We start from the raw sequence: 23,082 nt of genomic DNA on the forward strand, positions 1-23,082 counted from the left end.
ATTTTTAAATTATGTGTCAAACTTTGCTTTGAATCGTTTGAAATAAAAGCGTTTAAAACACTTTAAAAAATCTTTTCATTTGTTTACTTTTATTAGAATGGTATTCTTAAATTTGATTTTTTAATACCTTAAATTTGAGGTAGCTTATGTTTTTTTCGAATTTGTGTCATAAGGCCGTGATTCCCGTGGTTTGGTTTGAACATTTAGAGCGATGACTGTGGACTACGGTGTAAAAAAACCAAAAGTATGTTCTCAAGTGGCTTCTAATTGAGATATTTATTTTTGTAAACTGAACCAAAACAAAAACTTTGCCTACTTGGATAATATTAAATCATCCATAGTTCTATTATTATTATTGCCGTTTGAAACCAGAAATTCAACCTTTGTTCCTGAAATATAAAATAACGCAGAAAATTGTAATTGAATCTTTTTATTTTTATTTTAAATCATGAAATTTTCTTCTCATGGTGTCTCAAACGAACGAGGATTCAATCATTTTCCTTACGAAACCTGTTAGAAATCATCATCATACGACTGACTTGGAGATCACAGCGAAAATGTAAATTAAGGGTACAACAATAGGTTTTTTAGTTTATATTTGATCATTAAACACAAGAATATACAAATAAATGAAACAGTATTAATAATAAAAATTAAATAAGTGAAAATAAATGTATATAAATATGGAAAACATGGATATAATGGCAAACAGAAATGTGCTACCAGCACATCTCTCTTTGACGTTATTACGGTTACGATCTAAAATATTCTTTGTATAGTTTTAAAGCAGTGCATTAATCTAACTAATCTAAAATAAAAACTGTGTAAAACAAAAAAAAATTGCGCGAAATTGAATTTATTTAATTTATATGGCTTTAAATAGTTCACCACTTAATGAAAGTGAATGAATATTGTAAAAAACAGCCTAATTCTCAAAATTATTGTTTATAGATTTTCGTCGACTTTAGTAGTTCTTCGATAAAACAATATTAGGAGCTTTAGTTTCAACAATAACATCTTTTTTATCGAGGATTCGAAGAGTTTGCTACCTTGATATTTAAAACTCCATCACGATAAACATGCATCGTGATTTTCGAAGTGATTTATTCATATTTTTAGATTTCCTGGATATGATATGCCAAAGGTTTCTAAATGATTGTTGCATTGGTGTCGTTTATCTTCGAACTGCGCTTGTCATTCGACTACTACTGCGTGTTTTTTCGCTAGCACTGATTTAATTTTTTTCCCTTGCTTCAAGATGTGAGATAGATTTCGGAATTATATCAGCAATTTACATTATGTATGTATCAAATGAACATGAATTGGGTCGAGTGATGGTTAAAAACTTATTTTCTCATTGGCACATTTTTTAAGCTTTTTTTTTTTCAAGCTGTTTTACAAGATTTATTATCAATATTATTGATAAATATCTATATTCCATCGTTTTATATTAAAATAAACTCCATGTAGATCTGAAATACAATGCTATGCAAATAGCTCGTTTGCCCAACAGAAGGTCAGGGTATTGAGTTGTCACATGACATGATGAGAATGGAAGAAAGAAGGTTATGGCTTCCACACAGAAATCGTATCTTTAATTAGCATTATTCCATAACAAATCCATATGCGCTTTTTCAACTAATTGTAGTCTGCAATAGGATTAGAAGCTGGGAAGTTTACTGAATTTTCTCCAAACCAAAAATAATAATGTGCGCCAGTTTCCTTCGAAAATCATCTGGAAATGCAATCTACTTACTTATATATGAGATAATAAAACTTTTCATTTAAATCTCTAAAGAGCGCTGGGCCCATAAAGCATGCTACTTCACCTTCTTTCGTATTTTCAGACTTTCCTAGATATGAATTAACCAATTAAGATTCAAATGAGCATCACATCATTCGTTTTGCCGTAATATAATAGCGTTATTCTGGTAATGATATTAAGTAAACGCATGCGAAATTCGACTGTAAGTGTCATTTTCTTTCTGTAATTTCCTAAGCGGGATAATTTTTATTTATACAACTTTGCATTTATTTTCTGTTAAAACTTTTCCTGCTACACACCCAAATCAGTTTATCTCGAGGCTCTTTGCCCTTGTGACCTTCACACCTTAATGCCTCCTTCGAGAAATATGCATCTCTCGATAAATTACTTTTTAGGCATTCTCTCTCATATTTTTAACACTTTCCCGAAACAAAGTGAAAGAAATGAAACTAATATAAATGCATTCTTCTAGTTATATATGCTTCAGAAGCAAACAGAAAGGGAAAAAAGTCTTTCTTATTTTCTTGTGAAAACTCCTTCTAACCAAAGAAGGAGCAAAAGACCTAGAGTTTAATTTTCCTGGACGCCATCACTCATGCTGTCATCGTTCATCAATTTTCATCCTTTCTCTCTTCCTTCTCGTTTTCTTCCCGGGCCATTGTTTTCCAATTTCGATCATGGAAAATTTTCCAGGAGAACTTTTCATTCATCGGCATCAGTCAGTAAATATAATCGGCAAGAAGAATGAAAAAGCGGCAAAACGAATATAAATTTTGACTGAAACTTATTTGTGGAGCGGCATTCACTTTCGACTGCTTAATACAATAGTTTTCCCTCTGAATTAATCCTTGAAGTTGACAGCTGCCTTCCCGTCAATGTTGATTAAGGGCCTCTCTTATTGAAATAGATTGTTCACAAGTTTGAGTAAGCGGAAGAAAAGGTATTATTTTTCTAGAGCGAAAATTAATTATAATGATTGTTTAATAGTTGATAAAGGACGTTCTGAGAATGCTGCTCACTTTGCATTCTAAACTTTAAGTAAAAATAGCAATTATTCTAATCTTTACTATTTCAAATTAAATATGAATAAAGTTGGCCATGATCTACAGTAAGCTAATACTTTTAATCTTAAACGAATTTAAATTCAATATCCTTTGAAATGCTGATGGTTCAGTTTATCACTAGTATTTAATCCATTTATATTTTAGCTAACATTAACTAAGAAATGATGGAAAAGATTTCTAGCCTTATTCCAACAGTCAGAAGATATGTAGAACTTTTGCTGATCGGTGTTCTCTTATGCAAAAGCTGGATAGTTAATGCGCATAACAGCCTGTCCTAATGATCCCTGTTTATACGACTTAGTTCTGTGGTAATAGGGTGACTGACTATAATTTTTTTAAAAAAAAGGCTATGGCTAAATATGTTAATCTAAAATTCGAAACGTTCAAAGTAATTTTTCGTAGCAAAATATCAGTGTTTAAAATATTTATGCGATATTTAATCCTTAGTTGTCATTCATAATAATTCTATTGGTAATATAAAAATCAAATATTTTATAAATTATTGCGATTGTAGGCTTTTACAAAAATATTACATTGAACAAAAATATTACATATGAATTTTTAACGTGTCTTGAACTATGAAAATATAAATTGAAGAATTAACAATTCTAAAAAAAAGTTGATGTTTTTATTACTTTTAAAATGTTACTTGTATATATATATTTAAGGGTAGTTCGAATTAAACCTGCTTATAAATTAAGTTAACATTAACCATACTAATATGTGAACGAGTTCAATGCTCACTGTTCAGAATAATTATACATTATCTTTAATATTATCTTATATCAAATTAAGTTTTCAGACTAAACCAGTTATTTGAAAAAAAAAAAAAAAAACTCCTACTGAAGCACTAATTATAATAATAAATTGAGCATGTACTTATATTTATATATGTCACAGAATCTTGAGGAAATTTTTAAAATAATATGTTCTGCAATTGTTACCGATGTGAATATTATTAGAAATCCCATGGTCCAGTGGCATATCGACGAACGAGCAAAGGAATACAGATGCTCAGGTCTCAAGAGCGACTTGAAGATAAAACTGCTGGCGCTTATATGTCACTTTTCAAAATTATTATGATTAGGGGATGAAAATATAACATTATGCATCGAGGATCGTTTATCCCTGCCCCTGATGTTGATTGGGAAGAGAAAAATTCACTAAACGCTGTTTCTTCGTGCCTTGGCTCTGCCATTGGTGAAGCCTTAAAAATAATAATTAAGGAACATAAAATATGGGTTCCCGTGGATTTAAAGCAAGAACATCAGTATTGGTTGACAATCAAAATTGTTCGTAAATGCAGCAATTTAATATCCATTCCCAATATTTATTTCCACTGAATGCAAATTAAATCAAAGATTTTTGTAAATTATTTCTACTAGAACTGTTTTATTCTTTTGCCCAACATTTAAATATGTTCCCGTATTTACTTTAAAAAAAGTAAATTTGGTAATTCAGCAGCAGTTTTATCCTAAGGAGGTTATATTATCTTTTCAACCAATCCCCGCTTCTCTAAATTAAGTCTTGATAAAGCTGGCCATGTCCTCCTACAAGTTAAATGTACCTTTCCACCTTTCAAAAATTCACACGTAAATACCTCGCAGCTATCCATAATAGATTAGTTATCTCGGAGGAAAGCAAACTTTTAGTGCATAATCACTTTTCTCACTCTTTCCATGAAAGCCGTGAACATTACACAATATATCCATGACGGGACATTATTAGTAAGGATATAAACCGGATTAAAACAGTCCTTTTATCTGGAGAACTTGTGTCCCGCCGCTTTATTTTCCGTGTATCGCCGGTCCAGTAACAATCCCCTCATTGACACACCCATAATGTGCATTTTTACGCTTTTGTTGCGAGGTTACGTCGTAATTTACGAGGGACTTAATGCTCTTATCTTCCAGCGCCTTCCAAGACGCTGCGACGAGTTACATTCCATTTCCTGTTATCTCAGAGCTGCAACAGCTAGAGTGTTCGGAAAGCTTATCTCTTACTGCAAATTAGTTGCATCGCAAGTGTCGTGCGTGTTGTGCGTAGTGTTATCCACGACGAAATTGTTGCGAATGGCTATATATGCAGGGTACATCGTTACCAATCAGGGAAGGAAAAAAAGGGGGAAGGGGCGAGGTAGAGAATGCATTATGGATTAGGCCGGCAGGCACTTGGTTGAATTCTTAAGGCCTTAAAATGGTTTTCGGTATTCTTATTTATTGGTTACTGAAACACACATTTGCTTTTTGCAGTTTGGGAATATCTTTCTTTAAGGTGCAGCCATGAAAAACGTTTGGCACCGACGTAAAAATCTTAATAGCTCATTTCAGCTATCTTCGGCTGACTTTTTGCGATGATTTTGTTTTATTGCCGCTGCCTAACAGAATTTCCTTGTTCATTGTAGTTTGATGAAATGCTTATAAACTGATTTGCATTCTTGGTTTTTGTGATATTGTTGTCATTTTGTCAAAACATGACTGTGGTTTACGAATTAATCAAATTTATATTCGAGTCTTTATTTTTAAATGCAAAATCTTGAAGTATTATAATTTTATTCAAGCTCTCTTTTCTTTGGCTTTCAATCTCCAAATTTGTTAAACGTAGTGCAAAAAATTTTTATTTTGTTGCTGAAGTTGTAATTTTAATTGTTCATATGTTCTCGTAAATCTTTTGAAAAATGTGTTGAACAAAATGTAAAACGATAAATAAGGAAAAAAAAGGGTAAAAAAAATAATCATAAACCTTTTCGAGATGTTAAATCTGAGATATAATACAATTCCTTTAGATTGAAAATCATGTGAACGCATTTATGAACCGAGTGAGAAGAGTTTGATGTCATTCAAAAAAAAAAATGATGGTTTGAATGTAAGTAACAATTAAAGAGATAAAAATACAAAACTAAAGTGTCCTGCCAAACCATCATCCGGATTGGTCTGTTTAATTACTTTTTAATTTAATTTAATTTTTTTTATTAAGTAAAATTCTGTTCATTGAAAAAACATTAAACCTGAATTGTAGTAATAAAATTGTTCCCCACTGAGAAAGCTACGAAAAAAAGTTTCGTAAGCCTGCTTTTTCCTATTTGCATCTTTCTAGCATTAGTAAATGGAGTGCTCATATCACTCTCATTTCCCTCAAAAAAGTGTGTCCTGCCAAACTAACACCCGGATTGGTCTGTGACAGGCAGCTAGAGAAGGGTAGCTATCAGTGATTAGTAGCCGAATTCGTTAGGGACAGGGAAAGATCACTGACGTTCTGAAATGACATTCGCGGCTCAAATCCGAGGTGAGATCTGGAAAGTCACGTGTCTAGCTGTTAATGGCCAACGCTCCTAAGACCATGAGCCACGATTACTAAAAGAAGAAATTAATGACGCCGGATTACACTCTGTCAGGCAGCTTTCCCTCTCTCTTTTTCCCGGACAGTTAAGCCTGGATTGCGATGGGCTTTTCACGCATTTATTTATTTTTTGTATGGCAGTCTTTTCCCTGATTCTCACCATCTCCCTTTGTGCGGCGAGATTTTGGTGATCGTTTTTTGGCGCCGCCGCTTGTCATTCAAAATGCTTCTTTCATTAATGTTGTATCTCAAAGAAAGGGGTTGACAGACCCTTCGTGTTTGAATTAGGTATTAACGACAAACTTTTTTTTTATAATCCTCGTCGCACTCTCGCATTTTTTGTTATAGTTTTAGACGTCGCTGAAAATGACACTCTTAATCCTTTTTCATACAAGAGACAATCGATATCGGCTGTGAGTGAGCGATAATTTTAATCACCCTATCCGCCTTTTATTCTACATGTTTAAAATTATATCGATTGCGAGGTGGTAGCGCTGTCATAGTATTTCTTGATGTTAAAATTTTGAATGGATCAAATAGTAGAGTTTTTGTTTCAACGTAAAGTACAAAATTAAGCTGAAATAGATTATAAGAAGCAGGCTTTGATAAATCAGACAGAAAAAGAAATATATAATATATTAAACGTAAGTGGAATATATAAACGTAATATAGTGGAATATATAATATATATAACGCTAACGTAAGAAGCACAGAAATCGCTCTTATTACTTATTGTCGAATGGCAACAATCAAACATAAATAAAATTTTATACAAATGTTTCAAACTGTTTCATTGAATACCTTTACAAATTCACTTGACACTTCACTCAACAATTAATGAAGCTACAAAATTTTAGTTGAATTTCTCAACCATATCACCAAACTCTTGATCCAATCAAAAGGAAAAAATTGTTAAAAAATAAATAAAGATGGTAGAAACAAGCGTCAGCAAAAGTTTAATCGAACGCAAAGATAAGCTTAATCATCACCAGATTGATGCTCTTGATTAATCTCTGTCTTGATTTTTTTTATGTATATTAGTTAATTTGCCAAGTTTTGTTGCGTTTGACTAAAATTCTTTGCGCTTTGATGAGAACCTGATACTCGATTTTCCTGATTAATCCCAAAAATTAAATTTTTAATGATATCAATGTCATTTGTGTACAATTTTTTTATTTATAATTTTTTAAATTTTACTTTAGTTTTAATCTGAAACAATGTTATAGCGAAATTCAAGCTCATCAATCTAAACATTAAATCACTATTTTTGCTAGAGTTAAAATTAAAATTTTAAAAATTGTCTTCTTTGGATATTACCACCGAAATAGAATTTTCGCTTCCTATTTTATTTCATAGTATACATATTTTTAATTTGCACCCCAGTTATTTGTACTGGACTGTTGTGATTAAATCCATGTCTTTCAATCGTATCAAATAAATGAATTTATTTAAAAAATACATTTAATATTAATCGTTTTACTGCAAAGAAGGTCAATAGTCTGAGCGCACACGTTGGTCACTAAAGGTGGTTAGATTGTTACAAATGGCTAGACATGTTTGAAGACTGGCGCCAAATTTTCATTTATTTTGATGAATGCAATTTCAAAAAATCTGTATAATGATTGATTGAGATATTACATTAATTACCTATTACATTAATTTCAAATCAAGATATATGATTTTCTATAGAGATTTCGAATTAAATTGTTAGGATTCTTAGTTTTTAATAAAGGAATTTTTCTGTATCATTTATTCAAACTATAATTGTTTCAAATTAATTAAATTGTTAGAATCCTTAGTTTTCAATGAAGGAATTTTTCTGTATCATTTATTCAAACTATAATTGTTTCAAATTGAATCCCGATATAAATTATTCATCGTAATCATTTATCTATTCTTACTTCTAAAATAATTTGAAAATGTACCCAGTTTTGTATTCTATATAATGTAGTTTGTGAAACATTAGTATTCACAAATATTTCTTGTCTTCGTCAATAAAATAAGCATATTTTAAATATTTTATTACAAAATTCTTTAAAAGAATTATTTTTAATTTGGTTAATATGCACTATTAACTAAAAATCGATAGATTCTCAAGAAGCCCATCAAAAAAAAGTTAAGGCTCTCTTTAAAGTTTAAAAAAACTTTTTTTAACTTTTATTTAGGAATTTCTATTAAACCGCAATAGCCTAAATATTAAAATTTGTTAAAAACAAGTCGTCTTTAATAACCAGGTGTTGGCGATATTAATCGGAATAATTAAGAAATATCAATCAACTTCGTTAAAATACATCTTATTACAAAAAGTACTATAATTGCATTTTCTCTTAAAGTAGTACTAATGATAGTACTTCTCGTCTCTTTTAAGTATATGCTATAAAATATTATTTTCTTTCAAGTATATACTATTAATTATATTTTATTATAAGATTATTATTTTCAGATACTATTTTAAACTACATTTACTCAATAAACATAGAACATTTTGATTAGTTAGCTATGCACGAAAGGTGGCGAAATCTGATCGCTTGATGAGGCTGGGGACTGTGTCAAGGATTTGTTTTGCGATATTTCTTGAAAATAGAGGGATAGAGTTAGGACAACGTATGTAATCGTCGTGAACATTTAAATGTAATAAATATTGGCAAAAATGTACAGAGATTAGGGCTGACGAAATGTCTTGATTTTTTTCCCCGTTAGAAAATGTGGTGGTGAAGTAGTGTTTTGGAAATCAGTAGCCCGATAATTGAAGTTGATGGGAAGCAAGCTGTTGATAAATTATTTAGATAGGGATCATGGACTCATTGGAATTTGAAAGATGGGTAAAATTTGGCCAGTATTTGGAACTGGAGAACTGGTTCTTTTGTTTTTCTTATTACTTTAATACAGATTGTATAAGTCTTATTTTCATTCAAAAACTACTGTACGTTTCATAAAAACAACTTTCGGTTAATCATTTAATTAAAATAATTCTTATTTAGCAAACTTTTCTATAAAATTATTGAATTTTTATATAAATATGGTTATTGTGCATTTTGTGTGAAATAAAAATATTCTGTAATTCTGTGTAACTGACAGTGCAATATCTTCGTTGTTATTTTTTATCTCTGTAATTTTTTGCATCCAAAATAGATCCTTTAAAAATAATTATTGAAGTTAAATATTGAATATTTTATCGAAATTAAACACATTTTTAATAAATTAAAATAAATTTAATATAAATAATCTTATGCTATATTTTTTAATTATTCTTGAATTTTCATATGAATCTTTCTAATTCGATTTTTCCAATGCCAGGAGAAAAAAAAACTACTTAATCGATTTATCTCCCATAATAAACAAATAAATGCATGCAAAATATATCGTGACATTAAAAAGCACACAATAATTTGAAATTATTCACAAAATAAAATTAAATAATTTAAAGCTCAAACCCAATGGATGAATCCTGCATTTCTCGCAATTCTTTTATTCCCACTTTCACACAGATAGTGAGCAAGTACTTTAAGCTTTTATTCACTCGCAGAACTCAAAAGTGATCTCAAGATTTTGCAACCTTCACTTTCTTTCCGCTCACCACCACCCTTTTCCTTGAGAATCATCCACCCGGGTCCCGTTTGATGTCGAGAGCACGCACATCATCATCATCTCGACGAAGTTGGAGATTTGCTAAGGTCCGCATGGTGAAAGATGACGTCATCCCTTCATCTCTCTCTCATCTTCCTCATCCTTTTCTGATCACGTGGCGTTCCGCACGATCTGGAAAGGGTTTTCACGGGGCCTGAGTTTTTAGTCAGCAGTCCTCGATTCCGATTGTGTCTGGTGTCGTCCGCACCCCCCCCTCCCCTCCTCCCCCTTTCGCGTTCACGCAGCCGGCGCAGTCGCCAAGTAATTGTTCTCGGCCTCGTGAGTCAGGGGCTGGATGCTCTAATTCGCCTGGTGAGAAGAAAGAATTTGGCAGTGGAATCGATGTGAGGATTAATTTGCATAATTTTTGTTCTGTCTATGCCGTTTTTTTTTGTTTTTTTTTTTAAATTTTACCTCAAGTGCTTATTGTCTTTTAAATAGGTCTGTATAGGTTAGGGCCGTTTTGGAACTTGATCTTTTAAAAGTTTCTATCGAATTTATGTATACTCATTGATGGAAATTGAAATTCAATAAATTAATAAAATATTTCTTTTGAAATTTAATGTGATTCCACTCAGTTCCAAAGCTGCGCTTTAGCTTCTGTTATGAACAAATCTCATAAAATATGTCGATAATTTCCAGTTCCTCATTAGAGGGATAACGCTTGATCCCAACGGAAAGCGTTATCCGAAGAGCGTAATTATAATAAGCTATATATCTTAAACCTGCGACTTCCCAATTCCGAAACCGAGACTAAATTAATTTATAGCTCTTGAATTTTCAGTTCATTAGGTTAATAAGAATTTCATTTTTTAACGTCATTATCGAAGGTTTTAAGACTAAAACTATTTTTTAATATTAATTGTATTTTGAATTAATTATTATAATGAGATACGATCTGCTTTAGGATAATATGCTTTATATTTGATGAAAATTATAGTTGAAAAAGTAATTCAACTATCATTTCAAAGAAAATTAATTTCCAAAAATAGAAACTTTTCTATATGTACAGTCCACAAACTTCAGTTCAGATAATATATAAAACTACAAAAGGAAAATTGGAAAATTTTTCTGATCTCTAATTATGAAAGAAATTATATTTCATTGGAATTAACTATCTGAAAATGTTTTTGTCATATTGTAGTATATATCTTTAAGGTGAAAATTCAGAAGAATTTTACCAAAACTTATACAACAACTAGTGAAACAGTATTTTCATATTTACAAATCTAGAGTATTAATATAATTTTAATAAAAAAAAAAAAAACTTCACAAAAAACACACTATATGAACATTTGAGTTTTTTAAAAGTTTTCTGCATTGCTTGTGTAATAAAGCAAAGAAAATAAACATTCCATCTAAAAGAATATTTAAAGTAATGAAGTTAGTAGTTTATTCAATAGAATGCTTAATTAAAAGCATAAACATACACCTCTTGCAGCTGTAATTTATTTTCAGTTGAGAAGCTTTTGTTTTGGTTCGCTGTTCATTCAAAAACATTCGATCTGAACATATACCCACCCCCCAAACAACCGAGCGCATGGATCGCCCGACTCGCAGGTACCTGAGCGTAACTAGTAGATGCGCTCCGTGTAGCACCTTTTCAGATAGTTTTGCTGCCACATAAATATACGGCGGCAGGAAACTAACGCCTCTAACTTGTACCTTAAAACTTGCTGCTAGTTCTCATAGTCACGTACGGTGCTTACTACTTTGTTTGCTTCTTCCTTTTTTTTTTTTTTTTTTTTTTGTACCTGCTCGTGTTTGGTGCTTTTTTTTTCTCTTGAATGATTTTGTTGTTTCTTTTCACCTTGTTTGCTGGCAGTTGGATGTGGCTGACGCACGACTGAGTGCGCTTTAGTGTGTTTTGTTCGTTTGCGGGAGCTCCTCTTCTTTATGAGGGTCCTTTGCTTCAGGAAAGCATAAGGCATGGTGTAAAAAGAGACTTTATTTGTAAAGTTGCTGTTACTGTTTCTATCTATTTCGGGTTTTTTTCACCGCGCCTTTTATCTTATAGCACTGCTTTAGAGAAAAGTCACTCAGGTGTTACAGGATGTCTGGATAGAAAGACAATGTGGAAGGGCATTAAAGAAATAATTAGATACTAGGACACTTTTTTCGTCTGTTTATTTTTTTAATTGTTAGAGACACTTTCTAGGGTCAATCTACAAAGATACATAAAGATTTTTTTTAAAAAATTGTATATGAAATATATATTTAGAGAGAAGGTAAAATCTTCAGAAAATAAGAACTCGTGATTAAAAATTCCAATGTCCACATTTCAGATTCTCTGAGTTCGAAAAATGATTTTTACTTATAAATATAAATATCTTTCTTACTTTATGATTTACTATTTTATTTCTAACCACAACTTCATACATAAATAAGATTGATCTTGTATGAAAGCGCGAAGTTCATGAAAAATATTTCTAACGTATTTATAATTCGCAACTAAATACCATTTTCTAAAAGTATTGCGATTTGATACATTGCATAGTTTAATGGGCTTAAAATAATCATTTGGGTCAACATAGAGGAATGGGTAGGAAACTGAGGATAATATTCATTTCAAAGAACCTAAATAGCTGGAATATCGCAACTCAATAAACTTCTGAATCGTCATTATGTTTTCCTAAATAATGTGCAAACATTCAATTCAATTTGAAACATTCGATTTCAGTGATTTGTTAGATTAATGTTGATGCTTGTTGAACTTGTTTCAAAATTGACTGTTAATCTAACAAATCAATGACAGTAATTCTTTAGAAATTTTCTTTGGGAATACATAGAAAAAGATTTTGATCGGTTGATTAATATCTGAGAAGCCCGCGTGCTTTGTGGCTGACTCGGGTATAAATCTGTCGTGGTCACAAAGTCCTCCATGTCGAGAGTAATACCACTGGGGATACTGGATCAGGGGTGATTGTTCTCTGATTCAGGTCTAAATTACGATCTGCGGATGAGTGAATGAAATGCGTGAATGAAGTCCGCCCCGTAAAAAGGGTTGTGACGTGTGTGTAACTAAGTCGTACTCTTGGCCCTAGATTGCGCTACTATAAAAACAAGAGACGCTCTCTCACCGGCTTAAAATCGCTGTCTTCGTAACAGCGGGATTGTCCAATGGCAAGTGCCATAAGAAACAGCAACAATATATCTGAGAAGTAAATTGAGACTTCAGTTTCTCCTACATTTTATCCAATCTGAATTTTAACCCTTTCTAAGGCCGTGAGAAGTATGCTTCCCACAAAATTTATCAATCCTTGTATGAAATTATGTAGGTTGGCATCAGTTCTGACACATTTTTTTAGTAAGTCGGAAACTTAGATGCTTCAGTTCTTTATCTCAGACAAATTGATGTGTCTTGATTTGTTACTTAATTATTAATTAATCACATTAATTAATGAATCAAATTTAAGTTATCTAATAAACTAAATGAATCCCTTTTCTTATTCAAATTTTAAGCCTAAAAATATTTTAACATAATATGACTGGAAAAAAAAATGGCCCTTTAAAGGGTTAAACATAATAAACTCTTTCAATATTTCTAAATAATTTTTTAAAGCTATTTTTTGGTTTGTAAGGTACTTTTGTGAAAGATGGTTACAATCGTACTTCACTACTTGTCCTGTTTTGCTATTCGCAACCCAATTCACTAGGGTTACAAAATATATTTTGTAATTTGTGTACTCAGATTTTTTGTGATATGTAATATTTATGAAAAGTATTGTCATAAGGCGCATTTAAAATAATAAACATTTTATTGAAATGAAAGAAATGTATTGAAATAAAATTGGAACCATTGAAAAGCATATTCTTTGAAATTTTAATTAGTGTTAAAATGAGTTTTGTTCAATAATATACTTTAAAAATTATTGGAAAACTTTGAAATTTCATTTAATTTTAAATTAATTAAAAATCTTAAGTTTTCGCAAATCCTTTTTTGTGAGCTCTTTTACCTACGAAGTAACTATACGTCAAATTTGGCAATTCTAGGTACAGTGAACTTGCCAGGAAAGTATTATTAACTAATTATTTTCACCATGTGAAAGTGATATGAATGGTACATAATTTAATTTATATCTACCTGTAATATTATTATGTCATTGTGATATTATAAGGCCCTACATTATCATTATATACTATATTATCATATAACTCATCAGCTCTTTGCACTTCACTTTTTGATACACTGATAATCTTCTGACAAATCTAACAACCCGTTTATCGAAAACGAATCAATTAACTGACCAACAATACGTGTAGTATAAAAAATCGCCAATGACTTGCGAAAGTCATGCACCGTGTACAATTCCAAAGCACATTACGATAATCACTTGTCGGCTTTAAAGGATAACCAATGAGGTGGGCATAAATATTCAGCAGATAGCAACGCATTACGCGTGTCAGTCTTCCATCTAATAACTCTATCAGTCAGTCAGATATTATTTTCTTCTTCTTTTTATTATTATTCCATCCACCCCATCATACCACCAGGAACGACCTTGCCCGGAAATGGAACGCTTTTGGAGGCTGAAGGGGGGGAGGGGAGGGGAGGGGAGGGGAGGGGTATTGATGGTTCTCTATTCCATTAAGTAACTGCCCACACGCGATATCCCATGTCGGCTCTTTCGGACATGTGTCACCGTCCACCTTGCCTGATGAACATCCAGCCCTGGCCATTTTTTTCCCCTCATATTTATTTTGTTTTTGCTCTGCGTCCTCAACGTGGATGTGGTTGGCACATAGGTCACATGATGTGTCTGTTTATCGTATTTTTGTAATATATTTAAGGAAGGAAGTGGTATTAACGAAGTGGACAGGATCAATTCTTTTAATGAAAGTGGTTAGGGATGAAAGTGAGCGGTTGGAGTGGCGGGAGGGAATGGTATCTAGTTTTTGTTGAAAGCTAGTTTTCCTGCATGTCGAGTAATGTTAAGTTTGGAAATGGATTATGTAGTAGTGAAATATTTTGTAATACATGCAAGTAAGAAAGTTTGTTCTTAAAAATATGATTTACTATACTGCTTACAAAATTTAAACGTTAGTAATGCACAAACCTTTCAGCCTGCAACATTTTCGAATTTGATTATTTCATTTCATGTAATGTTTGCCAACGGATTCTAAAACCATCCGCGCTTTTGCGCATGCTTTAGGAGGGGTTTAATACATTAAGTTAAAGGTGAGAAGAAAGGTGGAAGAAGAAGTTATTTACATTTAACAATAAAGTAAATTCGGACTACTCACATACTAAATTAAAATAAAATAGTAAGTTCAGAAATGATGCGATACCCACATACACATGAAAATAATGGACGAAAAAGTATCTAATAGGGTTGGAATGAAGGTCAAAGAATGACGAAAAATTCCGGAAATGTGGTCATCCTTCCGTGTACTCACCCCTTAGTGAGATAGAATCGTCGAAAACTGGTCGTCTCAGGTTACTGAAACGAACAATTATGTTAAATATTAATAAAATTAACGCCTGTATTGTTACAATATTTTTCGGTAACTTTATATTTGGAAGGGCACATTATCAGCAAAACACGTTCTTTTCAATAATTGAATTCAAAATATTTGCACAATAACTGGTTATGAATTATGGATCAGTTATGATTGGATGGATTATATAATAGCAGATGATGGAATGTCAATGTTCTAAATATTTTTCTCGCGCATTTAGCACGCTACTGTTGGAATATCTTTTAATTTTTGGAAAAGAAAGTATCCATGACCAAAATTGCCTAAACACTGTCCAAATCTTTCAACTTATAAATTTTTCTTATCTGAATTTTTACCTTTGTACATGCTTAGATATTAATAATAATATTGCTGGTTAAATTTCATGTACAATTAGTTATTATCATTTAGACAAATTTTGCTCTGTAAATGAATTCAAATTATTTACACTATAGCTGAAAATTGATTTGAATTTAATAAACAGTTCTTGCTTGATGGCTATATCTAAATAATACGTATATTTAATATTTACTGATTGTTGTAATTGTTTAATTGTATTCAAATCAAAATATGATTTCAATGCCAGTGAGGGCCATTAAATTAAACAACATATATAAAAAAATCAATTGTAAATAATCTAAATTACAAGAATTATAAAATTAGTATAGCTTTAAAAATAAAATAAAAATTGCGGAATTCTGGTATTGTAATTGAGTCTTTCAATACCACACTCCAAGATTGTGTAACTTTTAACCTCATTTAAATAAATCTATATAGATAAATTTACGTAATATCACACAGATTTTCAAGTTAATACATCATTTAATTGAAAGTTCTGTATTAAAATTTTTCTATTTCAAACAAAAAATATGATTAATAATAAATAATTTATAATGGTAACTAATATTTAAATTAATTAAAGATAGTTTTTAGCTATCCAAACTGTTAAAGCATACGTTTGTGTATTTAAAAATAATTTTATACATCATTAATTTCGTATTTCTGTTTCTTTCCAGGTTTTCGATTGCATCTCTGAATCCCCGTCAAAGATGGGGTCAAAATATTCTTCTCTGCTTTCCCTAAAGGGACAATAACCTTACTTTAACTAATAGTCAGATTTCTTAAAACAAACAAAAAAGGCAGAGCATCCTCGTGAAGAACAACAATTAAAAAAAAAGAAGAAATTTTTGAAAACTTGAATCCCAAGATGACATCTTCCAAGAGGTCTCTGAACATCATCTTCCTGGCTTCACGATGCCAACGACATTGCCTCATCATCTTCCTGATGACGTCACTCATCGGCGGGGGTGAGGGGACGTGGCAAGATGGCATCCAACCTCTTATCAGAATATCCCAACTTGGTAAGTCACGATTTCAATTTTAGAGCTACCTGCGTAAGGTACACTATCTTTCTTGTTTATAAAAATAAAACAGCGAAAAGAAAAAGCTGGAAAAGACACGGGCCTAACATCCTCTTACCCATTTCGCCTTGGGGTTTGTTTGCCAGAGGAGGATAATATCTGTCACTGTCCCTTCTTTTCTTTAAACAAATAAAATAAAAAACCGTGGAAAAGTAGATAAAGGTAAATTCCATTTTGAAAATCCATTTAGTTGCTGTTTTTCTTCGCAATATTTATATATATAGTTTTCCAATGTCAGTGTTAACGTCTCAAAGGTATGTATCGTCTGCTGTGTCTGTGTAAGTACAAGAAAAATCGTCTGCGTTTGTATTGCGTGGAAATGAGACGCCTAAACTGTGTTGTTGAGCGTTAGATAAACACCGCCTTAGAAAAGTGTGGTTTGATTATATTAACGAAGGTTTGGGGTTTCGGAATAAAAAGAAATGTCTCGAAGGATATGTCTTTCCTCTGTTATTTATATAAATTTGTGTAGCATTTTTCTAATAATGTGAGATTTTTTTATACGAAGAAAAGAAAGAAGAAAAAAGAGCTTTTTTAAAAAAAAATTCTGAAAAAAAAAAGCATTTTTCTTCCATTTTGCTTTTTTTACTACTATGTGCAAACATGATATTCTGGAAATGGAAGTTTGGTACCTGAGAAAATAGAAAATATTCGTCCATGTCCATGATCATTAAAATTTTTTGGTAGTGTACCTTTACCAGCATGCTTCCTTTTCATTTTAATTTAAAAATTTATTTCCAGTTAATCTATACTTATAATAAAGCTCAATATGTGTGTGTGTGTGTGTTGGCGCTCTACAGGCCAGGTCATTTGACATACAGCTATCAAATTTGGTACATGTATACCTTAGAGGTCGGGAATGTGCACCTGGGGTCCCTTTTTTGAAATTTTAATTAGAATTTTAATTATTAATTAAAAACTAACTTTCCCGCCAAAAAAATCTTCCATTTTCCCCACCGCAAACTTTTCCGCCAAAAAAAATCTTCCATTTTCCCCACCGTCAAATGAGTAAGGCTTCAGTTTTTTTTTTTTTTTTCTCCCAACAGTAATGAGGCTAGGATTAATATTTTTCGGCGGATTATTTTAAACGATTCTGTTTATTTTCTTAATGTTTTATGCATTTAAAATTAAACATTGTTAATTAGTCCATGTTTCAGATTCATTTTGAAGTACTTTTGAATTAAAATAACACAGAATAAAGGAAATTAAAAATGTATAATCTGCATAGCGCTACCCCAACTGGCGTAGAAAAATTCACGCATTTGCGTTACCTAACTGGCGAAGAAAATTCACGCATGCGCATTGTTCTGATTGTTGTCATGACAACCACTTTCAAAGGAGGATTTAAATTATTTTTAGGTTAGTTGCATGCTTTTGTAAGTAAATTGTATTTATGTTAGTTATATATTTTTTGTATATGCTTATAGTTTTAAGTACATCGTTTTTTAAGTATTTTTTTTTAACCTGTTTTCAATGATTTAAATTATTTTTAGGTTAGTTGCATGCTTTTGTAATTAAATTGTATTTATGTTAGTTATATATTTTTTTGTATATGCTTATAGTTTTAAGTACATCGTTTTTTAAGTAGTTTTTTTAAACCTGTTTTAGACCGATTATTTTAAACGATTCATTTTATTTTCTTAGTGTTTAATGCATTTAAAATGAAACATTGTTCATGAATCGATCTGTTCATGATGAATCTGAGAAAATTTTGTTGACAAATTCTTGAGATATTACATAAATTAAGAAAGATATTCTTTAGTGCCCATAAAGTTTAAACACTCAGTGACTCTATTATCAGTAATCATATTATTAAAAAAAATGCTTTGTTTCAGTAAAAAATGTTATTATATTAATTGCAGATTAACCATTTACACTTTAATTTAAAGCATAAATTCTACGAGGGGTAACAGAAAATTAGAGAGATACATATCACGTTATGACTGAAGGCCTTTATAATATTATGAGTGAATTATATGACTATCAAAATTTGAAGTTTTAAAGTATTTTCCTGAAGAATCTATTAAAGTTGGAATTGCATAAAATATTTAATTATTAAAATTTTAACGAACATTAAGATTGGCGAACCGGCTGGTCGCCAAAGGCGGCTAGTTATTACATAAAAAATATGAAGCGAAATCATATAGTACTTTAATTGTAGTACTTAAGCAAACAAAATTATATTACTTTAAACTATCTTGAAAATGGACCGATTCTAACAATTTAATGTAACTAAGGAGGGACAAGTTTTAAACTTAGATTCTCTTCTACTCCCAAAAAGTAATTCTTTGCCTTTAAAATTATTTTTGCAGCTCAATTTTAATTAAAAGTATTCGGCTATATCAGTGTCAGTCTTGAACATATGCGGGCCATTTCAGTTTTTCAGTACAGTAATAAAAGTAGAACAAAAGAGACCCATGTTGATATAATATTTGATTTTCTTTGATATTTACTGTTTCATCCAATGAATGACACTATTGTGTTCTTTAAAATAACCAGAAAAGTATGCAGCGTTTCTTAAACAGTTTCATAATCAAATGCATTCCTTACAAAATTCATGAATTCATACTACAACCTAAAATTTTCAGTAATCTATTTCGACTTTTATTTTTCATATAAAAAAATTCAAATACCACATAAATTAAGGAAGCAGATATTTTCCTTACTCAGTATTAAGGAACCGAACATTTTTCCTATAAATTCAAGATTATTTTAATGTGGAAATCGCATTCTTATTATTGTATAAAATAAAACAAGCCTGAAGGCATGATGAATAAAAAAAGGAATTCCGTAAACTAATATTTACATCCGCCTAAAATAATTCATACTAATACAAAAGTAAAATGTCATTCTAAAAAAAGTACATTCAAATTAATAACCTAAAATATTTCTCAATATTCAAAACTTGCATATTCCATTACCCTTTGGAAATAGGGCGCGATTAGAACTAATGCTGAAAGTCGGTCTCTAAAATTAAAAGGACGAGAAATATTGTATTAAAATTAACATTAAAAAAGACATCAATCAATACTTCTATTCTTCAGTCTACAGCTCTATTCGAAGAACTTATTCCTTTCAGCGAAAGTGATAGTCTGACTTTAAAAAAAATTCATAAATCTATCTTGCCTTATCTGTTAAAAGATAAGCACGTACGTGGCCGGAATTTGCACACACACATTTACAGAAGAATTCGCTTCAGGTTAATTAACAATTCACCTGATTAATTATATTGTCCCAGTTCCTCTGTTCTGGGATGTACAGAGAGAACGGTACAAGGCTCGCAACTGTCTTTTATTTCTGCCTTACTAACGATTCACCAGATTCGTTTTATTCTTTTCTCGTTTTCATTAATTCACGATTATGAATATGGATGTTGAAGTTAATATTTATGAATGTTTGTGTGCTTTTCAATTATTCTTTGGGTCTTTTTGAGATTAGAGGGGTTGCAGAAAGTCAAGGTTTATGTTGTAGATGCCAAGATTGATAATAATGTTAAAGAAATAAAATCGTTGCGAATTCTTTAGAGTGTATTTGATTTCATTAGAATTACTGCATTTTTAATTGTTCATGGCAAGGTTAAGGTTGTAAGGGTATGAAAATAAAGGTGCAAGATTTCTAGTTGTTTTTACTTATTCACTTAATGATCAACAATTCTGGAAATGACGAAGTCGGTGTAATCGCTGTAAATTAACTGCATGATGACACCGTGAATATTTTTTGTAATGATCTGACAAATGAATCAGAAAAGAGGATCATAATTTTATCACCATACGTAGTATTGTACCAAAAGATAAATGGCGAAACAATGATAAGGGGTGCCTTTTAGGATATAGAACTATTTTTTCATCCCTAATATTCCCATGTGCGTAGATGTATCAAAGAAAGAGAACAGTATAGATAAACCGTAATATCTATGCTTATTTCAGTATACGTTTAGCATTTTTATTCGTAAAAATGTTAAGCCAGAGGGATTTTTTCCCCCACAGATATATTATTTATAAATGAGATCTCAAAAGCTCTTTACATTCTGCCGTATGCTTCAGATGTTTGTAAGGTTTTCGTTAACAAACAATTAAATCTTTGTAATCTGGGCAGCAGTCAATAATCGATGAGTTGAAATGGGAAAAAAATTTGTGGCTAAGGTTTTATTGCTTTAGTCATTTCAGTTAAGGTCCGTATTGGTTATTTGAAGTTTTTCCTCTCCAGGGAAATATTTGGTAGATGGTCTAGAGTTGCTGAGAAACTTGCTTCTAAATTACGTGGTGTAGGTGGAATCCTCCCTAAATAATGTAGGCTGACCATGTAATAGATTTTTTTTAATTATAAAAGTAAATTTATGACTTTTTCTCATGTCACATTCATTGAGAAGTGATAATAAATAAGGTACTAATTCATACACTAGTTAATTTTGCAGTTCATAGTTTGATTTCTTCAAGAGAGCAAACCTATATTTCTGGAATCACAAAAATTTCTACATTACTAACTTCTTACTTTGAATTTAAGTCTTTGAAGCAACGACACCTACTTTTTTTTTTTATTTCTCTTATCTATAATGACTAATTTTAGACACGCTTAATATGCATTTAAAATATCCAATGGAAATATTTTCTTATGTTTGACATTCTTAAAACGTTAAAATTCCATCATCTGAAAAACCTTTATGCACAATTTTATTTGTTCATCATTTATTGTTTATGAAGTCATAGAGTTTAAAAATACGTTTTTTTTTAAGAGTATGTTGTCAATTTTTAATTTGATATTTAATATTTTCTATTAAAACCGGTACTAAAAATTCTTAAATATATACTTTTTAAAAATGTAGGAGCTAAATTGCTAGCTTGAATTTCACATACTTTTTCTGAATTAAGAAAATATAACAAGTTCAAAGACCATTTAAAAGAAAATTTTTTTAAATTTGTTTCCGTGTTGAAATTTTAGTAAGAATATTTAGCGATCTTAAAAAAAATTAATTATTCATAGATTCCATAATTACGCCAATGAATGTTCATCGACTAGAATCTAATCATCCTCTCCTCTTTGGTAGAAAATATTATGCATCAAACGCAATGATACAATTCCTGGCTTTTTTTAAACTTTCATCACGATTAAAACTCCTGCACTTCAGGACATTTGTTTTACAAGTTCACCGGAATTGCTTTGTCATCAACGGCTTCTTCTACTGATTTCCATTATCTTGTTCACTAGTGCTACAAAAAGTGTGGGGGGGGGGGGTAGCAGCAACTAAAAAAAGTGCAATGAAAACCTCAGAAGACTGAAGCAGCAACCAGGCAGAAAATGTATTTCCACCGTAAACTAATTTGAGATAATGCAGGTGATGCGATAGCATGCATTATCTCACACCTTCTGTCGTTTTAAAGGTGTGCAACATATAGCTACATCCATTTATGTTCTACTTTTTACATCGCCGCTGTTGTTCTTTCGTTCCCGAAGAGAGGAAGAAGGGTGGGATGACAGCAGAAGTTTTTCAAACAAGCTTTTAGGAGAAGGAGGAACGAAGTTTTATTTTGTGGATTGAAAGTGTCGCGGGTAATTTACGGAAGAGGGCAAAACGCTTCTTCAATTTGCTTCCTTTTATTTTTTTGCTTCTGTTTTTACGCCTCTTGGCTGAAAATGAAACATGCTTTGTTCTTCGGGGTTAAATGTGGTAGCTTTGCTGGGGAAACGTGGTTAATGCGGGTCTCGAAAGGCCAAACAGGAAGATGGTTTGTCGTCAACAACAGCAGCAGCAGAGAAAGGGAAACGAGAGATCGTTTGCCTCGGGGACAAGATGCGAGGCACAGAGAAAAAAGCGAATTTCGAAAACCTCTCACGAATTACATGCATGAAATAAATTCGAAACAGGCCACTGCAATTAATTTTATGTGTCAGAATTCTTTCTTGAGCGGTAATTTAGATGTTTTGGAAGTTGAGGGTGAAAGAAAGTTCATTGTTGTTATTTTGCTTTCGGAATTTGATGGACAACAAAGTAACAAATTTGTCGTTGATTGATGATCGTTGTGCATGAAATTTTGACGTTACTGCAGGTGATCACGGTGTATCGTATATATGTATAAAAACTTCAATGTTCAAAAAAAATTCGGATCAGGTGATGTATAATTATGGTATTTAATTTGGACGAGAAACCGTCAGTGAGTGTTATTTTTCATCATCCAGCTTTGTTTCTTTTTTTTCTTTTTTTTTTTTATTGGAAAGTGGTATGCATATCAGTCTGTAAAACAGCTTTCCAGTAAAATATATTTGGATGCAAGGGGAAAGAAATCTATTCTGATTTTCATATTATTCCGAACAGGAAAGGCTGTTTTTTAATGGCAATTACATTTTCTATATATTTTTGTTGAAATATACTCGACAAATGAATCTATGCTAAATTTCTAAGTAGTGTAATTAC

The 23,082-nt window shown here is 31.4% G+C and overlaps 1 protein-coding gene across 8 annotated transcripts in view; it reads left to right on the forward strand.

Annotated features, from left to right (window-relative positions):
* LOC129991030 (semaphorin-1A-like) overlaps nucleotides 1–23,082 on the forward strand; it is a 631,522-nt gene that overhangs the window by 150,211 nt on the left and 458,229 nt on the right. For all 8 annotated transcript variants that reach the window (XM_056098199.1, XM_056098198.1, XM_056098197.1 and 5 more), the window contains one exon: nucleotides 16,269–16,613. In XM_056098199.1, coding sequence (XP_055954174.1) covers nucleotides 16,460–16,613 — 154 coding nt within the window. In that variant the 5' untranslated portion in view covers nucleotides 16,269–16,459. The remainder of the gene's footprint in view (nucleotides 1–16,268; nucleotides 16,614–23,082) is intronic.

Source organism: Argiope bruennichi, chromosome 2 (assembly GCF_947563725.1).
Source record: "Argiope bruennichi chromosome 2, qqArgBrue1.1, whole genome shotgun sequence".
Classification (NCBI taxonomy): domain Eukaryota; kingdom Metazoa; phylum Arthropoda; class Arachnida; order Araneae; family Araneidae; genus Argiope; species Argiope bruennichi.